Source organism: Pangasianodon hypophthalmus, chromosome 22 (assembly GCF_027358585.1).
Source record: "Pangasianodon hypophthalmus isolate fPanHyp1 chromosome 22, fPanHyp1.pri, whole genome shotgun sequence".
NCBI lineage: Eukaryota > Metazoa > Chordata > Actinopteri > Siluriformes > Pangasiidae > Pangasianodon > Pangasianodon hypophthalmus.
Genome location: NC_069731.1, coordinates 5,792,285 through 5,811,497, shown reverse-complemented (window position 1 = coordinate 5,811,497; position 19,213 = coordinate 5,792,285). Strand labels below are relative to the sequence as shown.

Here is a 19,213-nt window from a genome sequence, read left to right as displayed (position 1 = left end):
ATTTGGTTTGGACTCATTTATTAATCACTTATTAAATAAGAAAAAAAAAAATCAATCAACACCATCTGACCAATCAGATGGTTGGAGAAGTCAGAATTCGAGAATTCCACAACACTGGTTAAAAAAAAAGTATGTACACTGTTACAAAGATCATTGAAAATGTTCTATTTATTCAAAGGCAAATTTATTCTGGAGCACAAACAGGTGAAGTGCAGGTTGCTCGTATTTGACTCCAAAGGGAAAGGTACAAGTGATCCATTTTCCCAAGCGGACATGAGTGGAAATTCATTTTTGGTGCTTCAAATGTTGTATTCAAAATCTGTGTACACAAATATATAAAAATATCACAGCTTGTGCTAACATTTTCCCCTCACAGGGTTCATGACTACTGATTGGAGGGAAAAAAAAAAAAAGGCTAACGGCACAAGTAAAAACAGTGAATGCGTTATTCTAAATTTCAGTTTTGATACAAAATAGTTTGTCGTCGCCTCAACTACTTTCTTTAGATGAAGAATTCCACAGTTGTAGCAGGGCACTGGTTTCTTCCAATCTGCATCTGCTAAAGAACTAAACACATAAAGAACAGTGACAAATACACCCAAAATGCAACTCAATTCAAAGGCAATCATCCCATTGTCAGTGTATGATACAGCCTCTTTATACTGTAACATTATGAATAAACAGATTTGAGGTTTAGATATGTAGATATGCATGGTGGTGAAAGGCACAGCTGGTTCATTTCTTAGAGATCCTCATGCTATTAAGTGCTTTCCCATGTATCTGATTGCAGTCTTTAGGCTGGCCACATGACTGCCAGTGTGGCTCAGTACACCAGGTACTTCAGCTCTGAGTAGATGAGGGGGCACATAATGGTGCAGGCACGGTAAAGAATTGTTCCACTGTTCACCAAGGCTCTTGGTTTCATCAGCCACGACTCTGACTTGAAACTGAAGTAGGTGGCATACAAGGCCACAGCGAAAAAGTGTCCAATCAGAGTCATGGGCTTTGGCGTTAACCTAATAAGAGAACACAATCTTCTGTCAATGTTTCACACATCAAAACTATGTGTTAAGCATAAGGAACTATTTTATATATGTGGTTATATCATCAGTGTATTACTTACACAGACAGCAGACCTACTGGCCCATTGACACATTCTCCACCCCGTTCGAAGTAGTGGAAGCAGGCTCTTCTTAACTGGTGCAGAGAACCTGAAGATGGAAATCAAAACTTTCTTTTTCTCTTGAATAAATTACCTCCAAAATAGCAGCCACTGCACTAAGCAAGTTCAACTTATATATGATCTCAAACCAAGTGACTCCAGTTTGAGTTTACTGAGTAAATTGTGCATGCTAAAGTTGATCTCAATAGTGTAGGGAAACACTCAAAATAACAACAATTAATGACGTGGACGTACTGTCTGTTGCTGCAAATAGCTCGTAAAGAGCTTGAGCCAGCACATTCACGACAAACGAGTGTGATGACTTGCGCTTCCAGTAGAATTTCTTCTTTGCCTGTTGAATGGAACCACAAATTAGTCAAGTTTCTCTTAATTTCATGATTATGTGCACTCACAGGAAGTTTGCATTCCTCTTAAATGTAATAGGATAACTCTAATAAATAGTGTGCCCACCCTTTGATTTTATAACTGTCTCCAAACCTCCTTCATACTGTCTTGTAATGTTCTCTCCTCATTCTCCCTGATATGCCAGATTGTTGGTTAATATTTGCCTATACTATATGGCCATAAGTTTGTGTACACTTGACCGTCACACCCATACGTGGATCTTCACCAAACTGTTGCCACAAAGTTGGAGGCACACAACTGTATAGGGCATCTTTGTGTGCTGTAACATTACAATTTCCCTTCACTGGAACTAAGAGGCCCAAACCTGCTCCAGCCTGACAATGCCCCTATGTACAAAGCGAGCTCCATAAAGATGTGGTTTGCCAAAGTTGGTGTGGAAGAACCTGAGTGTCCTGCACAGAGCCCTGACCTCAACCCCACTGAACACCTTTGGGATGAACTGGAACACCGACTGCACCCCAGACCTCCTCACTTGACGTCAGTGCCTGAGCTCACTAATGCTCTTGTGACTGAATAAACACAAATCCCCACAGCCACGCTCTAAAATCTAGTGGAAAGCCTTCCCAGAAGAGTGGAGCTTATTATAACAGCTAAGGGGGGCTAAATCTAGAATGAGATGTTTAACAAGCACAGGCTTCCACAAACATTTGGCCATATCTGTTGTAGCCGTAGCTGTATCTGTTATAACTGCTGGATATTACATATTACTTTCTTCCCTCCACCTAGAAACCATAACAATTCTTGGTCAGGTAAAGAAGGTTTATTCAACCCAAGCACACAGATTTTGCCTCTGCCACCATTTTGCACTTTTTTAAAAGATCTTTTTGCCTGATAAATAAGCATCATTAACATGATGGTGTGTGCTGTTATAGGTAATAATAATAATCAACGACAGGGTGGATTGATGTAACCCTAAGTCAAGCGGAGTTACTGTTACCCCAAAATTTTATTATTTTCCAGTAACGTGCTGAAGTGTTTTATTCCTCTTATACCACAACACTCCTTAAGCTCTGGAACACGAAATGGAGATTATGTAGATAAAAGGCTAAACATGGTTCACTAAAACATGCTTGTGATTACTTTTTTTATTTACACAGAGTGTGTAAAAAAAAATGTTTAATGGCCATGGTAGGTCATTCAGTGAGAAACCCCTGTTACCTGAAGCATGGCATTGTCGTCATACAGATCTGGAAGGTTACTGAGCAGCTCTCTCCAGATGCGGACGTCATTGAGCACTACACTCATCCCCCCTCCAGTCAGAGGATGCCTCATGTTGTAGGCGTCTCCCAGAAGCAGGACTCCTGTAAGAGTGTGAGGCAAAGTTACTCCAAATTCATATATTTCTATAAAGATCTGCATCAGTTTTGTCTGTGATACAGTACTCCAGAAGTGCTTAGAAGCTGTCAGGTTAGGGACAGTATCATTCATTAATCATGTGCTCACAGTAAGACCCCATAAGTACGAATTTCAGTTTCCCACTGATAGGATGCTTATGGTTTGTCTTGTCATTGGCTGAATAATTTGATAATTTGAATTTAATCAGGAAAACAATAAAACATATAAATTAACCTGCATCATAGCTTTTAAATTGTCCCCCTTTATTATTATACTGTGCTTGCTTGAATGAGACTTCACATGATCTTAATTTAAAAGTCATAAACAACAGCTTTTGTTTAGGTAAGTCTAAAATACACTATAAAATTGAACACTTTATGTTGAAAAAAATAGAATGCACAGAGTTCTTGAACTGTAAAGCAGTAATAAGCAGTAATAATAAATAGGCTAAACCACTACAAATGGATTCTACATGTCCATGTATTTCAAACAATATTTCTCAATTAAACTTAATAATCTCTTAATCAGTCTTCCAGGTTTACCTGGTTTGTTGACTGGTGAAGGTGGCAGGAAGCTTGCAGGCATCGTCCTCAGACGGTCATTCTGCAGAGCGAGCATGAAGGGCTCCTGTAAATGCCCTACAGGCAGAAAACAAGATACCATTACTGATGCTGAAAAGAAAAGGAAAGTGATGTGAGTGCATTTAGATTACTGAAATTCTACTACAATCTGTAGTACAGTAGATAATGTATTTAGATAAAAGCCTATCTTACTTGGTAGCTGAGGATAAATCTTCTCCACCATGTACTCGGACAGGTCTCGGGGCATCTCTCCCCTGATGTCCACCAAAATTCTGGTCTCGTTGGAGGAGATCTGGTAGATCAGGATTGGGCTAGGGTTTGCCAGCACCAGCTCGGCGTGATTGGACTTAAACTGAGGACAATCCTGAGAGAGCAGACAGGATCACACACACTACATCACGAGAACATACGCACAGAATCAGGTGCATATTAAATACATAATTCAATAGGTGCATTTAACTAGGGATTTATAATTGAAGACCTAATTTTTTATACTAAATTGAACTATTCATGTACCCTGACAGTCTTGTCACAAACAATTGCTACTTTTAACCTATATTTATGTCAGACACTTCATCTTACCTTCATTAAGCAGCCAACAAAATGTGAGGAGACCTTGACTTTTCCAGACATGAGGCTCTTACGGAACTTGGAGAAACAGCCATCAGCGACTACCGTCAGAGGAGCATGGATCTCCTGAGGAGAAACACCGTGTAGGATATTATTAGTGCCAGTAGGTGAATGTTTTTAAGAAAGCCCTGGTTCCTTACTCAGACTTGTATCCTCAGTCCTATGGAGTTTCACATGTTCTCACCATATCTGTGTCAGTTTCCTCACTTTCTCTCCTACAAGCATGTTGTTAGATGGCTATGGTGTGCTAAATTGCCCCTAGGTGTGAATGAGTGTGTGATTGTGTGGGTGGCCTGCAATGGACTGGCATCCCATCCACTGGGTGTTTGGCTCACACTTAGTGTTCCCGGGATACACTCTGGATCCACCACAACCCTGACCAGGATACAGTCCTTGCTGAAGATGAATGAATAAAATACATCCTGTTGTCCTTGTGAAATTATGTACTTAAGTAATCTTAGTGTTGACTGATTTTTTTTGGCTTGTTATATCTTGCCTCAACATGACTCGAATTTACCAGTATGTGTCTTTTATAAAAGGCTCTGTTTACTTTCTGGGACAAAAAAAAATAATGTCTCTTTTCCTCCATGTTAATCTTTTCCTAAATTAATTTGTCATGTATAAAGTATAAATTATTATTATTATATTATATGTTTTTTTTAAGTACAAATGTTTAAAATTAGTTAGGATTCTGAATACGGTTATAACCTGCAGCACTTAATGAAGTGCCTGTGCTCTCTAAAATCAAAAGCTGCTGTAGTTGTGCTATAGTGTATATGTTTTCAAGAAGTAAACACTAGGATGGTACTTTTGTACCTTAGTGAGAAGAAAAAGATAATAAAGTATAGCTTTAAACCCCACATAAGGTATATAATTGGACCTTGAGGACCACAGATATATCTTCGAAGGTACATTTATTGTGTTTTAAACTGGGAAGCAAACAATGTAGCTAAGCAGTAACTTTTTTTCTGGCTGTGTGTGTGTGTGTGTGTGTGTGTGTGTGTGTGTGTGTGTGTGTGTGTGTGTGTGTACCTTGAGTTTCCCAGTGTCCTTCTCACGATACTGAACTCCCGTCACACAGTCATCCTCCTCCAGCAGACTGGTTACTGTGCCCTCCACAAACGTTACACTGTACAAATGAAATAGCTGTCAGATTCACTGCTTTACAGACAACACGCAAAGACAGAGGAAACAGCTCCAGGGGTGTCTGGTGTAAACGTACTAGCAGGGCTAAGCCCTTTGTCTTTCAATGATAAAAAGTCATCAATGTAAGGTTTATTTTTGGCATCCACATCAGATTATATGCTGTTAACAAATGTCTTAAAGTGGATTTTTTGGGACTTTTGTGGAAGTGAATGCAACAGCACTACCACTGGTTGTAAGAAAAAATCAGATAATTGTATTAAGAAGTGAGGCTTGGCTGATTTCTTTCTAGCCCAGACTGTAGATTCATGCAGCCTGTAATTGCAAGTTGTGTCAGGTGATTACACAGAGTGAAACGCTAGACTTGATGTCCATTTGGGCTAATATTTTCAGCCCACTTCTCTGACACATGCCGAACATGATCAAGATTACAGTCTTGGGTGTAATGAATGTGAATGAGGTTATTTATTCTATGTAAGTTTAGTTTACAAAAGATATCAGACACTCTATATCCCTTGGACAAGGTGTCTGAGACTGAGACCAATCCTAACTTTACATTTTTAACATTAAATAAATACACATTAGTCTATAGCAACATGATGTGTTAGTCTTAAATATGGATGAAATTAAGATTCTAACACTGCAAGATAACTGCATCCCCTCAAATTACACCTAAACCTACCTTACAGATGCTGCTAAAGTTACACCGTATAAATAAATAATGTATTAGGTTAAATCCCCAGGACCAGGTTTGTCAGTGCCAAAGTACAGCATATGTTTTTATTTCCTTTCCTCATGAGTCATGGCTCTTATTCAGCTCAGGAAGAGCTTCATGGTCATCTTACAGGCCGAATCAGGTGTCTTAGAATAAATGAAAACAAAACTAAAGCAGAGCAAGTTCTCCTAAGGTCTGGGATTGAAGTCTTTTTTTTTTTTACACTGTGTTAATCAGAAGCTTACTTTGGTTCATTGAGAGCAGCACGTCGCAGGCCCATAATAAAACGACCGTGGTGGAAGGCTCGGCCGCACTGAACGCCACACTCGTCTTGTGGGTAAGGGATCTCCACCTCTGAGAGACTCTCTATGTCGTGGATTACATACCCACTGACCTCATGAGCATCCAGGCCCTCTACTGCACCTACAGAAAGTTGTGTAAATGTGTGAGTAATGAATTAATGTGTGAATCCATTTAGCATCTCATGCCTAAATCATCTTTTCCCATGAGTCATCCGTTATAGCTTACCCTCCAGCCCCAGCTCTCTGAGTGCCCGATAGCCACCTGGCTGCAAAAGTTCTCCCACGATTCTGTCCGGCTCATGCAGATCTCTCTCCACCACTGTAACCTTTCGGCCATCTCGTGCCAACACGGCCGCCATGGCAGAACCCAGCACACCAGCACCCACGATGATGACGTCTGGCTCCAGATCACCGGAGGATGCACACTCTGAGGTACTTTCTGTGTTCAGTGCTTCTTTGGTTCTTACTCGCTTCCTCCTGGAAACTCCCTAATCATGAGTCATGAGTGGAGAGATAAGAGGAGAACAAATGTACCATAAAGATCAATACTTTTACCAAGAAACCAGGAAGCTTCAAAGATTTCATCCTTGGCTCCACAGCAGCCTAATATGGGTTCAATATTTGTGAACATTTCCATAAATGACGAGTTCAGACTTTCATCATAAAATATAAAAACTGTTTTTGACTTGAAGCAAACTTTAGAAAAAGCATGAGCTAAAAACTTAAATGTGTCCACAGATGTGTAGCATGTTTTAATTAACGTTTAATTATCTCTTCATACTATGTCAAATATAATTCACTGCCTGCAGGGAATGGCCATAATCATGTAGAGTCTAAAGACAACTGTAGTGTGAGGGGGCAGAAACGAAAAATCACCCATTACTGTAACAAAAATAATTATAGCATCAATAATAAATGAATCATTTAAGACTTCCAAGCACATATATTTGTCAGTTACAGCTAGAGGTGATAGTAAGAGTACTTACTCATCTAAATAAATTTTCTTGCAAAAGTTTAAAAGTTAAAAGTAAAAGTTTAATGCTGCTACAAATGTAGTATAAACTCTTAAACTTACTTAAAATATGAAATTTAAAGAACAGGAAAGCTTCACAAAGCAAAGGCATCAGTTACTGATGGTAAAAAAAAAAAAAAAAAAGTGGGAAAATATGACCTAAGTCTAACTAACAACAGCTTTATTCCAAATCACTCAGGATGTTAGCTAGCATGATAACAACTGACAACACAGACTAGCTGAATGCTAATAGCTAGCTGTCACAAAACAAACTACCTCGATAAATACAAAGTGTACGTATAACAGCAGATAAATTAACTTTTAATATCTTTTAATAACTTTTATTTACTTTAAAAAATCTGTTAAAGTTTAGATTTGTAAGGAATTTAGATTCAACTAGAAGCTGTCTGATACTTAAAAAATTAGCACAAATATATAATAGAGAATAATAAAGTGTAATGATGTGTTTGAAAAAGTAGTGTGTATAAAGTAGAGATTTTTAGATTTTTAGATTTTTTTTTTAGATTGTTGGAAAGAAACTCAGGGAAAGTACAGATGCTTACAAAAAGAGAGATTTTAGTGCAATAACAAAGTAAATGAGATATCCCATGAGCTAAATGTGAAGGGAGTGACTCTAAAGCAAGCTAAGCTGAACAGGAGTGGTGCAATTTAACCTCAAAAATATTTCATTAAATATTCATTTATGAGTTTTAATTTAAATGTGGTGTAAATATGATGTAAATGTGTAAACATGGGGTAAACATGGTTTAAACGTGTAAATATGGTGTAAACATGGTTTAAATATGGTGTAAACATGGTTTAAATATGGTGTAAACATGGTTTAAACGTGTAAATATGGTGTAAACATGGTTTAAATGTGTAAACATGGTTTAAATATGGTGTAAACATGGTTTAAATGTGTAAACAATGTTTAAATATGGTGTAAACATGGGATAAACATGGTTTAAACGTGTAAATATGGTGTAAACATGGTTTAAATGTGTAAACATGGTTTAAATATGGTGTAAACATGGTTTAAATGTGTAAACATGGTTTAAATATGGTGTAAACATGGGATAAACATGGTTTAAAAGTGTAAACATGGTTTAAATATGGTGTAAACATGGTTTAAATGTGTAAACATGGGATAAACATGGTTTAAATGTGTAAACATGGTTTAAATATGGTGTAAACATGGTTTAAATGTGTAAGCATGGTGTATATGTGGTGTAAATATGGTTTAAATGTGTAAACATGGTGTAAACATGGTTTAAATGTGTAAACATGGTTTAAAAGTGTAAACATGGTTTAAATATGGTGTAAACATGGTGTATATGTGGTGTAAACATGGTGTAAACATGGTGTATGTGTAAAGCTAACCTAAACAGATCATAAACAGCACAGTAAGTTACCTTTTTGTTGTCCCCTGCCGCGGTGTGGCTTTGACAGATGTCTGCCTTGTGGATGAGTGCGCTAGTGAAAGGCAGAAGCGATAAGACTTCCAGCGGTAAGTGGAGTATCTGAGGAGTTTTTAGCCCCCGGTACCTGTGGAAGGTGAGTACTGCTCCCACTGCGAGAAAAAGAGCCAGAACCACAAACACGTCGCACTTTTTATACACATATGTGAAGCTCGCTACACCCAAAAAAGTCCACATGATCCCAAAAGTTTAAACAAAAATAAGAATTAAAGAGGAGAATAATAGCTTCACGTGCAAAAGTTGCAAGAAAAATAGTTCGAGCAATTCCTTCAGTTATAGCCACTTCCAAAAATAAGTCTAAAAATATTCAATTTGTAAATATTAGCTCATTTTTATACAGCTAAAAAAACTGAACATGGTAAAGAGCCATTCAGAGTTTTCAAACTGCTCTATAATGTTAAGTCCAGGTGCAGTCTGCTGAACAGAGGATGCTGAATAATTTATGCTAATGAAGGAGCGCATCGTCTCCTGGTTTGCAGACGCTCGAGTCCCGCCTCCTACATTCGTGTTCAGCCAATCAGAAGCGAGGAAGGGGTGAGCAGAGCTCACGCTATTCTCCCATTGGTTATTCAGACAGGACGGACGGTAGGATGATGTGACGTCACGGCTGTTCAGGTGCTCTGTACAGAGACGCGCTGAAGTTCCACTGGTGTATAAAATCACACCGAGACATGAAACAAATAAAAGTCCATCATAGGCGTGTTTTTGCTTTACTTCCGGATCTATTTCTCAACAGTAACATATGATAATGTTTGGGCTGTTCTTGTCTAAGCTTCCTCATTCATGAATAAAACAAAATACTCCAAAAGATGATGGTTCTGAAATCCTCACAAGGTGCTGACTATCTACATGTTAAAAATAATAATAATAATAATAATAATAATAATAATAATAATAATTTGTTTATATTCAGGGGTTCTCAAACTTTTTGTAAACAGGGACCCTTTTAATTGTAACATAGATTCACAGCCCCCCTCAGTAGAGATTTATTTTATTAACATAATCATTTTATGAACTATTCATATTCAGCTTATTATTTAAATGTGTAAAATAATATTCTGGTTATTTATTAGAGCCATAGGGCTTTTTATTCCTGAATTTTCCACATACAGAAAACAGTAGGTCCAAGTGGATATTGTTTATAAGACTACTTGTTTTTGAGTTATTGCAGTTTGGATTAAACTCATACAATAAAAAATTAAATAACTCTGATAATGGTGGGTTGTTATTTACACCACTCTAACAATATAAAGAAATTACAGACCACCTGACTATGCTTTATGGACCCCACTGGTTTATTAGATTAGATTCAACTTTACTGTCATTGTGCAGAGTACGAGTACAGAGCCAACAAAACAGTTTTTCACATATCCCAGCTTGCTAGTAAGCTGAGGTCAGAGCACAGGGTCAGCCATGATGCAGCACGCCTGGAGCAGATGTGGTTAAGGGCCTCGCTCAAGTGCCCAAGAGCAGCAGCTTGACAGTGCTGGGGCTTGAACCCCCAACCTTCTGATCAGTAACCCAGAGCCTTAACCGTTCAGTGTCATATTCCAAAAAAAGCACAGCTTACCCTTTTGTCAAAACTAACCAAAAACCATGACATGTTTGGGAATCTGGGACACATACTGTTATTGGTTTAAGGCCTTTTGTTTCATCCCCAATGACACACTTTTAATGTTACTTGTAGCATACCTATTCATGGCATAAGTAAATCAAATTTCAATAACAAGACTTCAAATCTTCTTCAAATTCATCAGTATATTCTAATATTATAAGGACACACTAGGCATAGTACAAATTACTACATATTAATATGTTGCACTAAATAATATTCTAATTCATTTCTTACAGCAATAACAGACTTTAGAAAATCTTCAATATTTGCCAAATTCATAACACAGGATTTTTTTTTTTATTATTATATGAACACATTACACCAAGTAAACATCTCTGCATACTAAGTAGTAGGTCTAAGTAACAGTCTATATTTCCCAGTCTATAATAATCTGTAAGATATTTCATAAAAACACCATTTATTGCACAAAAAATTGCTGTCTCCTGTATTGTGTTGTCTATAGGCTGGTCTATAGGTAGTTGTTTTAGTGAAATCATTAGTGATAACATGATTATTATCACACTATACTGGCATCTATTTAAGAAAATATTTAAAAGTGATATTAATAACATTATTCAATAAATCATTATTGGATTTCAAGAAATCTGTTTATGACAAGAATGAAGGACAGCGTTCTGGACATTGTGAATGTGTGAATTACAGTATATCATGTATTCCGAATGAACAGTGTTTACTGATTGAGTCGTGTAAACCCATAGTTTTCCTATTTTCAGATTACTTAACTACAGTAACTAAAGAGATACATTTTATATCTGGATTTCTGTAAAGCTGCTTTATGACAATGTCCACTGTTAAAAGCTCTACGCAAATAAATTTGAATTGAATTGAATTAACTGCATGTAAACATATTGACGGATTTATTTATTTATTTTTTGCCATTAACATATTAGCTTGTACAAGTAAATATACTCGTTAAGGTTTTTCTGTATTCCTAGACCAAATTTATTAATTCATTACTTCATCTCACTGAAAATTACTGCATTCTCACAAGTAATGATTAAAGACCGCTTCATATTGTTCCTGTTTCCCTGATGTCACTTTATGCTCTCCGTTTTGCTTGATGAACTCCTGTGAATAAACATATACATTAATACAAGAACTTATGATATCTGATAGGACACACAGGTTACTTGGATGAAAAAGTGAAAAACCTCGAGGTCCTCCAGTGAGCAACTGCACTCTTCCACCTTCTGTCCAATTCCAAGGCTGAAGCTCATGTAGCGTTCCTACATGGCACAAATCACACATAGGATATAGGTCCTACATTCTCACGAGAATTCCGATTGCTGATCTAGGATCAGTTTTTGGCTTTTATCTTACAATAAATAAGGATACTCTTACTCAAAGAAACTTCATAACCATAAAACCAGGTTCTAGGACGGTTGATATTCAGTCTCAAATGCCTAATAGTAATAAAATAAACACCATTTATAGCAGTGACTATGATTACCCGCAGCATATTTTGCAGGACTCCTTCCTCAATCATCTTGGCTGCGTTTCTGAGGCCTCGAGCGAAAGCATCCATGGCACCAATGTGAGCGATGAACAAATCCTCCAAATCAGTCGACTCCCTCCGGACCTTGGCATCGAAATTTAAACCTCCAGGCTGCAGGCCGTCCTGCTCAATAACAGCCTGAGGAATTAAATGGTGCATAAATATGAGCTCACAGTTTTGAAAATGAAAATCTATTCATATTTTAAACAGACGTGTTAAGTCACCTTCATCACCAAGGTCGTATTTTTGATGTCCATGGGGAACTGATCCGTGTCCCAGCCCAAGTCAGGAGAGCCTGTGTTGGCGTCCACAGACCCCAGCATGCCAAACCTACAGCCCCCAACCACACACACACACACACACACCCACAGACACACACACAGACAGAGTGGTGTAAACCAGCATGCTGCACCAAAACCTTTAACAAATGGCACTGAATAATCAAGAGCACCATACACGGAGGCCATGATGATGTCATGTTCATAAGAATGTCCAGCCAGGGTCGTGTGATTGGGCTCGATATTCAGTTTAAAGTCTTTGTCCAGTCCAAAGTGCTTAAGAAACCCAATAACACTCATTGCATCTGTCAAAATAGCAAAAAGAATCAGTACATGCTGCTGGAAGCTGGTCACATGACAAAAGCATGTAATATTCACAAACAGTATTTTATTAATATATTTAATTAGCTTTAATGTTAAAGTCTACTTACTACTCTAAAATGCTTACCATAGTCATACTGGTGCTTGCATGGTTCCTTCGGCTTGGGCTCAATGAGAAATTGGCATTTTAAGCCGATCTTCTCTTTATAGGCTACAATTAAAACTGACGTTAGTTATTCTTTGGTGACAAAACAAGCAACAGCAATTCAAAGGAATCTGATGCTACTTCATACCCACGGCCATTTTGAAAAAGGTGGCCATGTGCTTGAGTTCAGCCGCCACGTCTGTGTTGAGTGAGGAGAGGAAGCCTTCACGACCTCCCCAAAACACTGCGGAGAGAAGAGGAGACAAGAAGTCATGGTTAACACAGATATCTACAATCACAACGAATCACAGGATTGCTACACGATGAGTGTCTATAACATTCAAGCACTAAGTCGCCCCAGCATATTATTCGGTGATTTGTCCTAAAGCATATTATGCTGTAACTACACTGAAACTAATTGAAAAGTATGTAGTTACGAGATTGAGGAATAACTCTGGAGCCTCTGATGGGTCCTGGGATTTTACAGGGTTGTATGTAGTATGAGAGTTGGTCTCACCAAAGTTCTCAGCCTGCAGTTTCTTGGCGATCTCTAGACCTTTCTTCACCTGAGCTCCAGCAAAGGCAAACACATGGCAGTCTGGGTTACTTGCAGCTCCGTTCATATATCTACATGTGTACAAGGCGTATGTTTCAATCATGTTTCTCTAAAACTGAGTAAGCACCACAAAACACTCTAGTGTTGCATGGCTGTTTATTTGGCCTTGAAGTTCTCTTCAAAGAGACATTTATTTAGCATTTTTGGAAGGAGTCTCCAGTGTCAGCGCTTTGCAGTCAGTGGTAAAGCTTTAAGATTAAGTTTTCTGCTATGGGAAAGTCCACAGGATGGAGGATGTTTCTCAGCAACAGGACATGCTGCATTGTTTTATATTGTTAACTTCAAGAGAATGCAAGGGAACAAAGAAGAAGAAGAAGAAGAAGAAGAAGAAGTGATAACAGGAACTAGCTTGATGTGTGAACCTTCCATAACATTAAACATAAATAATCAAAAACTATGCAATGTTATTCATTATTAAATTTACAAAAATGGTCACTCCACTTTACGCTAGCTATCACTCCACCTGGTCGTTGATTATTTTCCTATAACAGCACACCCCCAAGTCTTTTATTCCCGCAGAATTTTTAGGTATTGCAGATATTTACAATACACCTCCCTTCTGGTCCATCCCTACAGATTTTTGACCAACATCTGTAACAAAAAAAAAACCGTGCCAAGGATATCCAAGACTTCTAAGTCCAGGGACATACTGTACAAAGGTTGATGACGTATAGCCAGGAGTCCAAGTTCATTTCTTAATCTAAATTTCCAATATATAGACTTATTATCCACATGTGTATTGTGTTATTTTATTCATTTATTTTTAATTTTTCCTAATTTTCTTCCTAATTTAGCCATGGCCATTTCCTACCCATCAGGCAGCTCTCCCCTATCACATCACAGCTACCAACCAGGGAGGGTAAAGGCTATCACGTGCTGCCTTCCATCTTTTCAAACTGCTGCTCTTGCAACGTCAGGGGGCAGCGTAACACACGGAGGAAAGCGCTATCCACCCACTTCCACATTCATGAGATCACAGATGGCCATGATTGGCTAATGTCGCTGTGATATAAGGGAGAGAGATCCACGGATGGCTCTGACATCATCGGGATTTAATGATAAGGCAAACGCTTTTCTGTTGCACCACTCAGGAGCCCCACATGTTTTGTTGACCATGAACAATCACCTAGCGCTTACTGTATTTGACACTTATTAGTCACAGGTTTTAATCTAAAGCATCTTACAATTGAGATACATATAGCAGTTGAGGTTTCAGGGCCCAACAGTGAGATTAGAAATCACGACCTATCAAAACACTGCTGAGTCACTGCCCCATTTAGAGGTAGATTTTTAATATGAGGTTCCTAATTGCTTTGCTGTTAGTGTGACTGACCTGGGATGAGCAAACAGGTTGCAGGTGATCCACAGCACTTTCACTCCAGTCTGCTTCTGCAGCTCCAGTGCCAGGTCTGTTATCTCATCCAGGTTCCTATTGGACTCCTCCAGAGTGCGCCCCTCAGGGGCCATGTCCCTGACACAACCCGATTATGATAATAACTCAATAAATATTCCTTAATAACATTTAATAACCTTAATAATTCCTTATTAACCTTAATAACAGTCTTTATACACCTGTATGGTGCAAATCCAATACATACCTGTCATGAAACGTGTAGTACTTCACCTACGAAGAAAACAGTGAGCTTTTTAAACACAGGAATTCAGCTGATTGTATTGTATATTGTTCAGCGTATGATATATTAATATGTTCTATATGGGAGGTAAGGTGGTTGCTGCCTCACAGCTCCAGGGTCTCCGGTTCGATCCCAATCTCTGGCTATGTTCTCCCCGTGTCAGTGTGGGTTTCCTCCAGGTTCTGTGGTTTCCTCCCATGTCCCAAAAAACATGTTGGTAGGTGGATTGGCAACTATAAATTAACCCAAGACGTGAATGAGTGTGTGAATCCAATCCACCTGCAGGTATGTTTTTGGGAGGTGGGAGGAAACCAGAGAACCCAGAGGAAACCACCATGAACATGGGGAGAACATGAAACTCTGCACAGACAGTAACCCAAACACAGGATCAAATCAAGGACCCTAGAGCTGTAAGTCTATGTAAGGCACCAAGTCTTGGTGATGGACAGACTTTTGGACCTTGCTGTATTCTGGAGTGTAATATAAAGGACAGACTGAACATGCTTTTGAGAAAAAGAGAAACTTGATTATTTCTGTACACCAAGTTTGGTGAAGAACTCAAATGCAGCACTCAGTCTTTTCTTCGCTATCTCCATGTCGTTGTCTCCTTCATTCCAAGGCCTGCGCAGGGTTGGAGATCCAAATGGGTCAGCACCTAACAGAGACGTGAGAAATTTGTCTGAGCAGTTGTGGTTTGGAATTTGATGAGCTTTCTGAAAGCGGGTTTCAGGGCTGGGGGCTTTGGGCACATGTGTGTATGTGACTATACAACTCTTCTGCTCAGCTTAACATTCTTTTTCTTGTTCAGTGTTTCTGACTGGAAATGCATTTCATAGATTTATCATAGATCTACCAGTGCCTGCTTCAAAACAGTAATCTTTAGGAAAGGTCAGAAAGGTCCAAAACAGATCCGGCTCTAGCCCCCGCCTGATTAGTGGCATGTCTGTGAAGCCGGGCAGCTGTGTTATGCATCTTGAGAGTGTTAATGGAGCTTGATGCTTGCTTATTAAAAACGCTTTGGCCTCTTAACTGCTGAGCGTCTATTGAAGGAGATGCAGGCTATAATAATCCCAGCACGCTGAAAGGCTCTGTGTGTGCCAATGTGGCTGTCTCACCAGTTCCACAGAACGAGTGCCAGTAACACACAGAGAATCGAAGCCAATCCTCCATCGTCCTGCCCAGCAAAATCTGCAAATAAAAAAGGTTTTAAATATAATTTGAGTTGGAGAAAAGCAGATCTGTCAGTGGCCTGCTGCTTAGTTCCCTCTGCATCACACCACCCTGCTACTGATTATTTTCCTACATCAGCATAATCAGTGTTTTATTCCTCTTATACCACAGCAATTTACCAATGATAACAATTTTTGATTTATTAATGAAGAACATATACTTTTTTATATGTTTATAGTTACATTTAATGTTGTGAAACACCCAAGAGACATCCTCAGCTTCTCTTTTTGTATCTCGCTTGATGTGAATAAGAAAAAAAACACAGCTTGTCATGTCATCAAGAAACCAGAAAGCACAAAGTCCTCTGTCCAGGAAAACTTACTCACTGTTTTCACAAAGCACTGACACTGGAGTCTCCTTCCATAAATGTTAAATAAGCATCTGCTTACAGAAAACTTCACCCTATCAACTATTATACATTGTTAAATAAAAGCATGTCTTTAATATTAGCCTTTAATGCATTTAATATTAGCCTGGAGAATCGGACATACATATTCATGTGAAAGAGTTGTCACTATAGAAACGATAACATATTACAACAAGCAGATTAGAATAAACCTGTGATTTGAATTACAGCCAAACTATGTCAGATCTGCTGTAGTAAAGCAGCTTATAGAAGATTAATCAACATCTTGTGACTAATGAGATTATCAAAAAATAATTACAGAAGCTCTCCATATGGCAGCCAGTCATATGCAATGCTTGTGTAGCTTTTAGATTTTGGGCCTAATGTAAGTTTTTGTCCATACTATATCTGAGATATGTTCTCATCAAGATGGCTGAGTTCACTGTTGTCATTACACAGTGATACACAGACTTGGTGGGGGCATGGTAGCTTAATGATTAGCCGCGCACCTCTGATGTTGGGGGTTCGATTTCCGCCTCCGCCCTGTGTGCACAGAGTTTACATTTTCCCCCCCTGCTTCGGGGGTTTCCTCTGGTAAACTGTTATTATTTTGTTTAAAGAACTTATTTTTTTAAAATTTAGTACTGCCCTTCAGAAGCTACATAAGATATTTACATGTTTCCCAGAAGAGTAAATAATAACAATTTACACCAGTCATCCTGTTCAAAAGTTTACATCCTTCTGGCTTTTAATGCATCGTGTTGCCTTCTTGAGCATCAGTGAATGTTTGCACCTTTTGTAATAGTTGTGTACGAGTCCCTCAGTTGTCCTCAGTGTGAAAAGATGGATCTCAACATCATATAGCTGTGCTGGAAAGGGGTCAAATATGCAGAAGGTGCTGGAAAAGCAAAGAATGTGCAGGACCTGGAGGATTTTTCTGAAGAACAGCGGGCAGTTTAACCGCTCAGGGACTCACAAAACATAAAAACAGTCGTTGATCATCCAGGTAACAACACGCAGTATTAAGAATCAAGCGTGTGTAAACTTTTGAACTGGTTCATTTGTGTAACTTCAGTTATTATTGCGTGTTGTGGACTATATGTAAACATGTGTTATGTGAAATAACTTATTCAGGGCAGCACTAAATAAAAAACAAAATGCAATTTTTTTATGATCCCTTTTATTTTTCTTTTAATTATTAACATTTTGCAAGGGTGTATGTAAACCTTATGACCCCCACTGTATCTACAGTCTATACACACTGTGTTATTTAATATCTAGATTTTGTTGAAGCTCAGTTCACTCACCTCTGATGCATTATAATGTTTGAAACACAGCACATCTCTTGCACCGGCATCAGGAACATAAGAAATCTTGGAAATGCCTTTTAAAATGGAAAATAATCGATGTTAGGAACACGACTGAGCAGATTATGCATTTGATTAGGTTATAATCAGTTATTTGAGCCACTAGAGAGTTACAGAGTCTGAAAAACACGTGATCTCCTGATTCAGGTCCACTGAGTACAGGCCCACAGCTGAGCAGTTCTTCACCACTTCACTCGGATTTCATGCACTTTTATCCTTATATCGATAGTTTTTTCCAGCGTGAATTATGACTAGTGTAGTTAAGCACTGTAAACGTTAGACTGAATTATATTTACCTGGGAAAAATTCAGAGTTTGTCGACATGACAAGTTTCAAAAGTTGCGTCGTGTCCCTTCTGTTTCTGAGTGGCAAAAAAACGCCCCCTGCAATCTCAGCAGTGGCCACCAGGCGTCGCTGATGACACGCGGATCAGACAAAGCCTTCAGTCATCACTGATCACTAATGCAGTCTCTCAAACGCGTCATTTCCAGCCTTAAGGTTTCCACAGTCTCAGGGTTTAAAGGATTTGCCTCTTAGAACAAACGTTTTGTACCCAGGGACTCCTTAACTGGAAAATAACTTTAACACTCCCTCCATAGAGACATGCACTCACCGTCCACTTTATTAGGAACACCTGTACACCTGCTCATTTATGCATTTATCCAGTCAGCCAATGATGTGGCAGCAGGGCAGTGCATAAAATCATGCAGGTACAGGTCAAAGCTTCAGTTAATGATCTCTGTGACTTTAACCGTGGCTCACCCAAACCTGGTCTTTTTCCAGTCTTCACCTCTCTAGTTTTGGTGTGTTTGTGCCCATGATAGCCTCAGATTCTTGTTCTTGGCTGACAGGAGTGGAGCCCATTGTGGTCTTCTGCTATTGTAGCCCATCCACCACAAGGTTCGAAGTTTTTGTGCATGCTGAGATGCTTTTCTGCTCACCACAGTTGTAATGAGTGATTATTGTATTTGAGTTACTATATCCGTCCTGGCAGCTCGAAACAATCTGCCCATTTTTCTCTGACCTCTCTTAGCAGCAAGGCGTTTCCACCCACAGAGCTGTCACTCACTCAATGTTTTTTGTTTTTTGCACCATTCTGTGTAAACTCTAGAGTGTGTGAAAATCCCAGGAGATCAGCAGTTTCTGAAATACTCAAACCAGCTCATCTGGCAGCAACAACCATGCCACAGTTAAAGTCACAGAGATCACCATTTTCCCCATTCTGATGTCTGATGTGAACATTAACTGAAGCATTGTATCTGCGTGATTTTATGCATTGTGCTGCTTGCCATATGTTTTTTAGGATCACTGTGGAGTCTGAGCCTATCCCATTAACACTGGGCATGAGGCAGCAAAAAAAC

General features: G+C 38.8%; 2 protein-coding genes across 4 annotated transcripts; both read right to left on the bottom strand.

Annotated features, from left to right (window-relative positions):
• Positions 1 to 150: 150 nt before the first annotated feature.
• Positions 151 to 9,222, bottom strand: sqlea (squalene epoxidase a). Its single transcript, XM_026924676.3, has 11 exons — positions 8,719 to 9,222; positions 6,521 to 6,782; positions 6,238 to 6,415; positions 5,167 to 5,263; positions 4,087 to 4,200; positions 3,697 to 3,868; positions 3,466 to 3,561; positions 2,747 to 2,889; positions 1,418 to 1,514; positions 1,124 to 1,211; positions 151 to 1,016 (listed from the first exon to the last, which is right to left on the bottom strand). Exons 1-11 carry the CDS (start codon positions 8,959 to 8,961, stop codon positions 824 to 826), a joined length of 1,683 nt encoding a protein of 560 aa, XP_026780477.3. The 5' UTR covers positions 8,962 to 9,222; the 3' UTR covers positions 151 to 823.
• Positions 9,223 to 10,056: 834 nt separating this feature from the next.
• LOC113532582 (uncharacterized) lies at positions 10,057 to 18,288 on the bottom strand. 3 transcript variants are annotated; one of them, XM_053228058.1, is made up of 15 exons: positions 18,149 to 18,213; positions 17,793 to 17,869; positions 16,322 to 16,376; positions 16,025 to 16,097; positions 15,449 to 15,564; positions 14,874 to 14,899; positions 14,609 to 14,746; positions 13,177 to 13,286; positions 12,808 to 12,903; positions 12,642 to 12,725; positions 12,372 to 12,498; positions 12,140 to 12,245; positions 11,871 to 12,053; positions 11,572 to 11,646; positions 10,057 to 11,488 (listed from the first exon to the last, which is right to left on the bottom strand). In XM_053228058.1, the coding sequence occupies exons 2-15, from the start codon at positions 17,849 to 17,851 to the stop codon at positions 11,405 to 11,407; spliced, it is 1,332 nt and encodes a 443-aa protein (XP_053084033.1). In that variant the 5' UTR covers positions 17,852 to 17,869; positions 18,149 to 18,213; the 3' UTR covers positions 10,057 to 11,404. The 3 variants fall into 3 exon arrangements, with proteins under 3 accessions (XP_053084033.1, XP_053084032.1, XP_026779804.2); XM_053228057.1 differs by lacking the exon at positions 18,149 to 18,213 and adding an exon at positions 17,279 to 17,422 and having other exon boundaries at positions 17,793 to 17,866; XM_026924003.3 differs by lacking the exon at positions 16,322 to 16,376 and having other exon boundaries at positions 18,149 to 18,288.
• Positions 18,289 to 19,213: the final 925 nt, after the last annotated feature.

What these genes read in the sequence shown, in the direction of transcription:
- sqlea (XM_026924676.3), bottom strand. Translation starts at nt 8,961, where the DNA reads ATGTGGACTTTTTTGGGTGTAGCGAGCTTCACATATGTGTATAAAAAG. An exon ending in CGGCAGGGGACAACAAAAAG is followed by an intron (nt 6,783 to 8,718) that starts GTAACTTACTGT and finishes ACTCATGATTAG; the next exon opens with GGAGTTTCCAGGAGGAAGCG. An exon ending in GCTATTTGCAGCAACAGACA is followed by an intron (nt 1,212 to 1,417) that starts GTACGTCCACGT and finishes TTCCATCTTCAG; the next exon opens with GTTCTCTGCACCAGTTAAGA.
- LOC113532582 (XM_053228057.1), bottom strand. Translation starts at nt 17,851, where the DNA reads ATGTTCCTGATGCCGGTGCAAGAGATGTGCTGTGTTTCAAACATTATA. An exon ending in GTACACAACTATTACAAAAG is followed by an intron (nt 16,377 to 17,278) that starts GTGCAAACATTC and finishes ATTCACATCAAG; the next exon opens with CGAGATACAAAAAGAGAAGC. An exon ending in TCCTGCAAAATATGCTGCGG is followed by an intron (nt 11,647 to 11,870) that starts GTAATCATAGTC and finishes TGTGCCATGTAG; the next exon opens with GAACGCTACATGAGCTTCAG.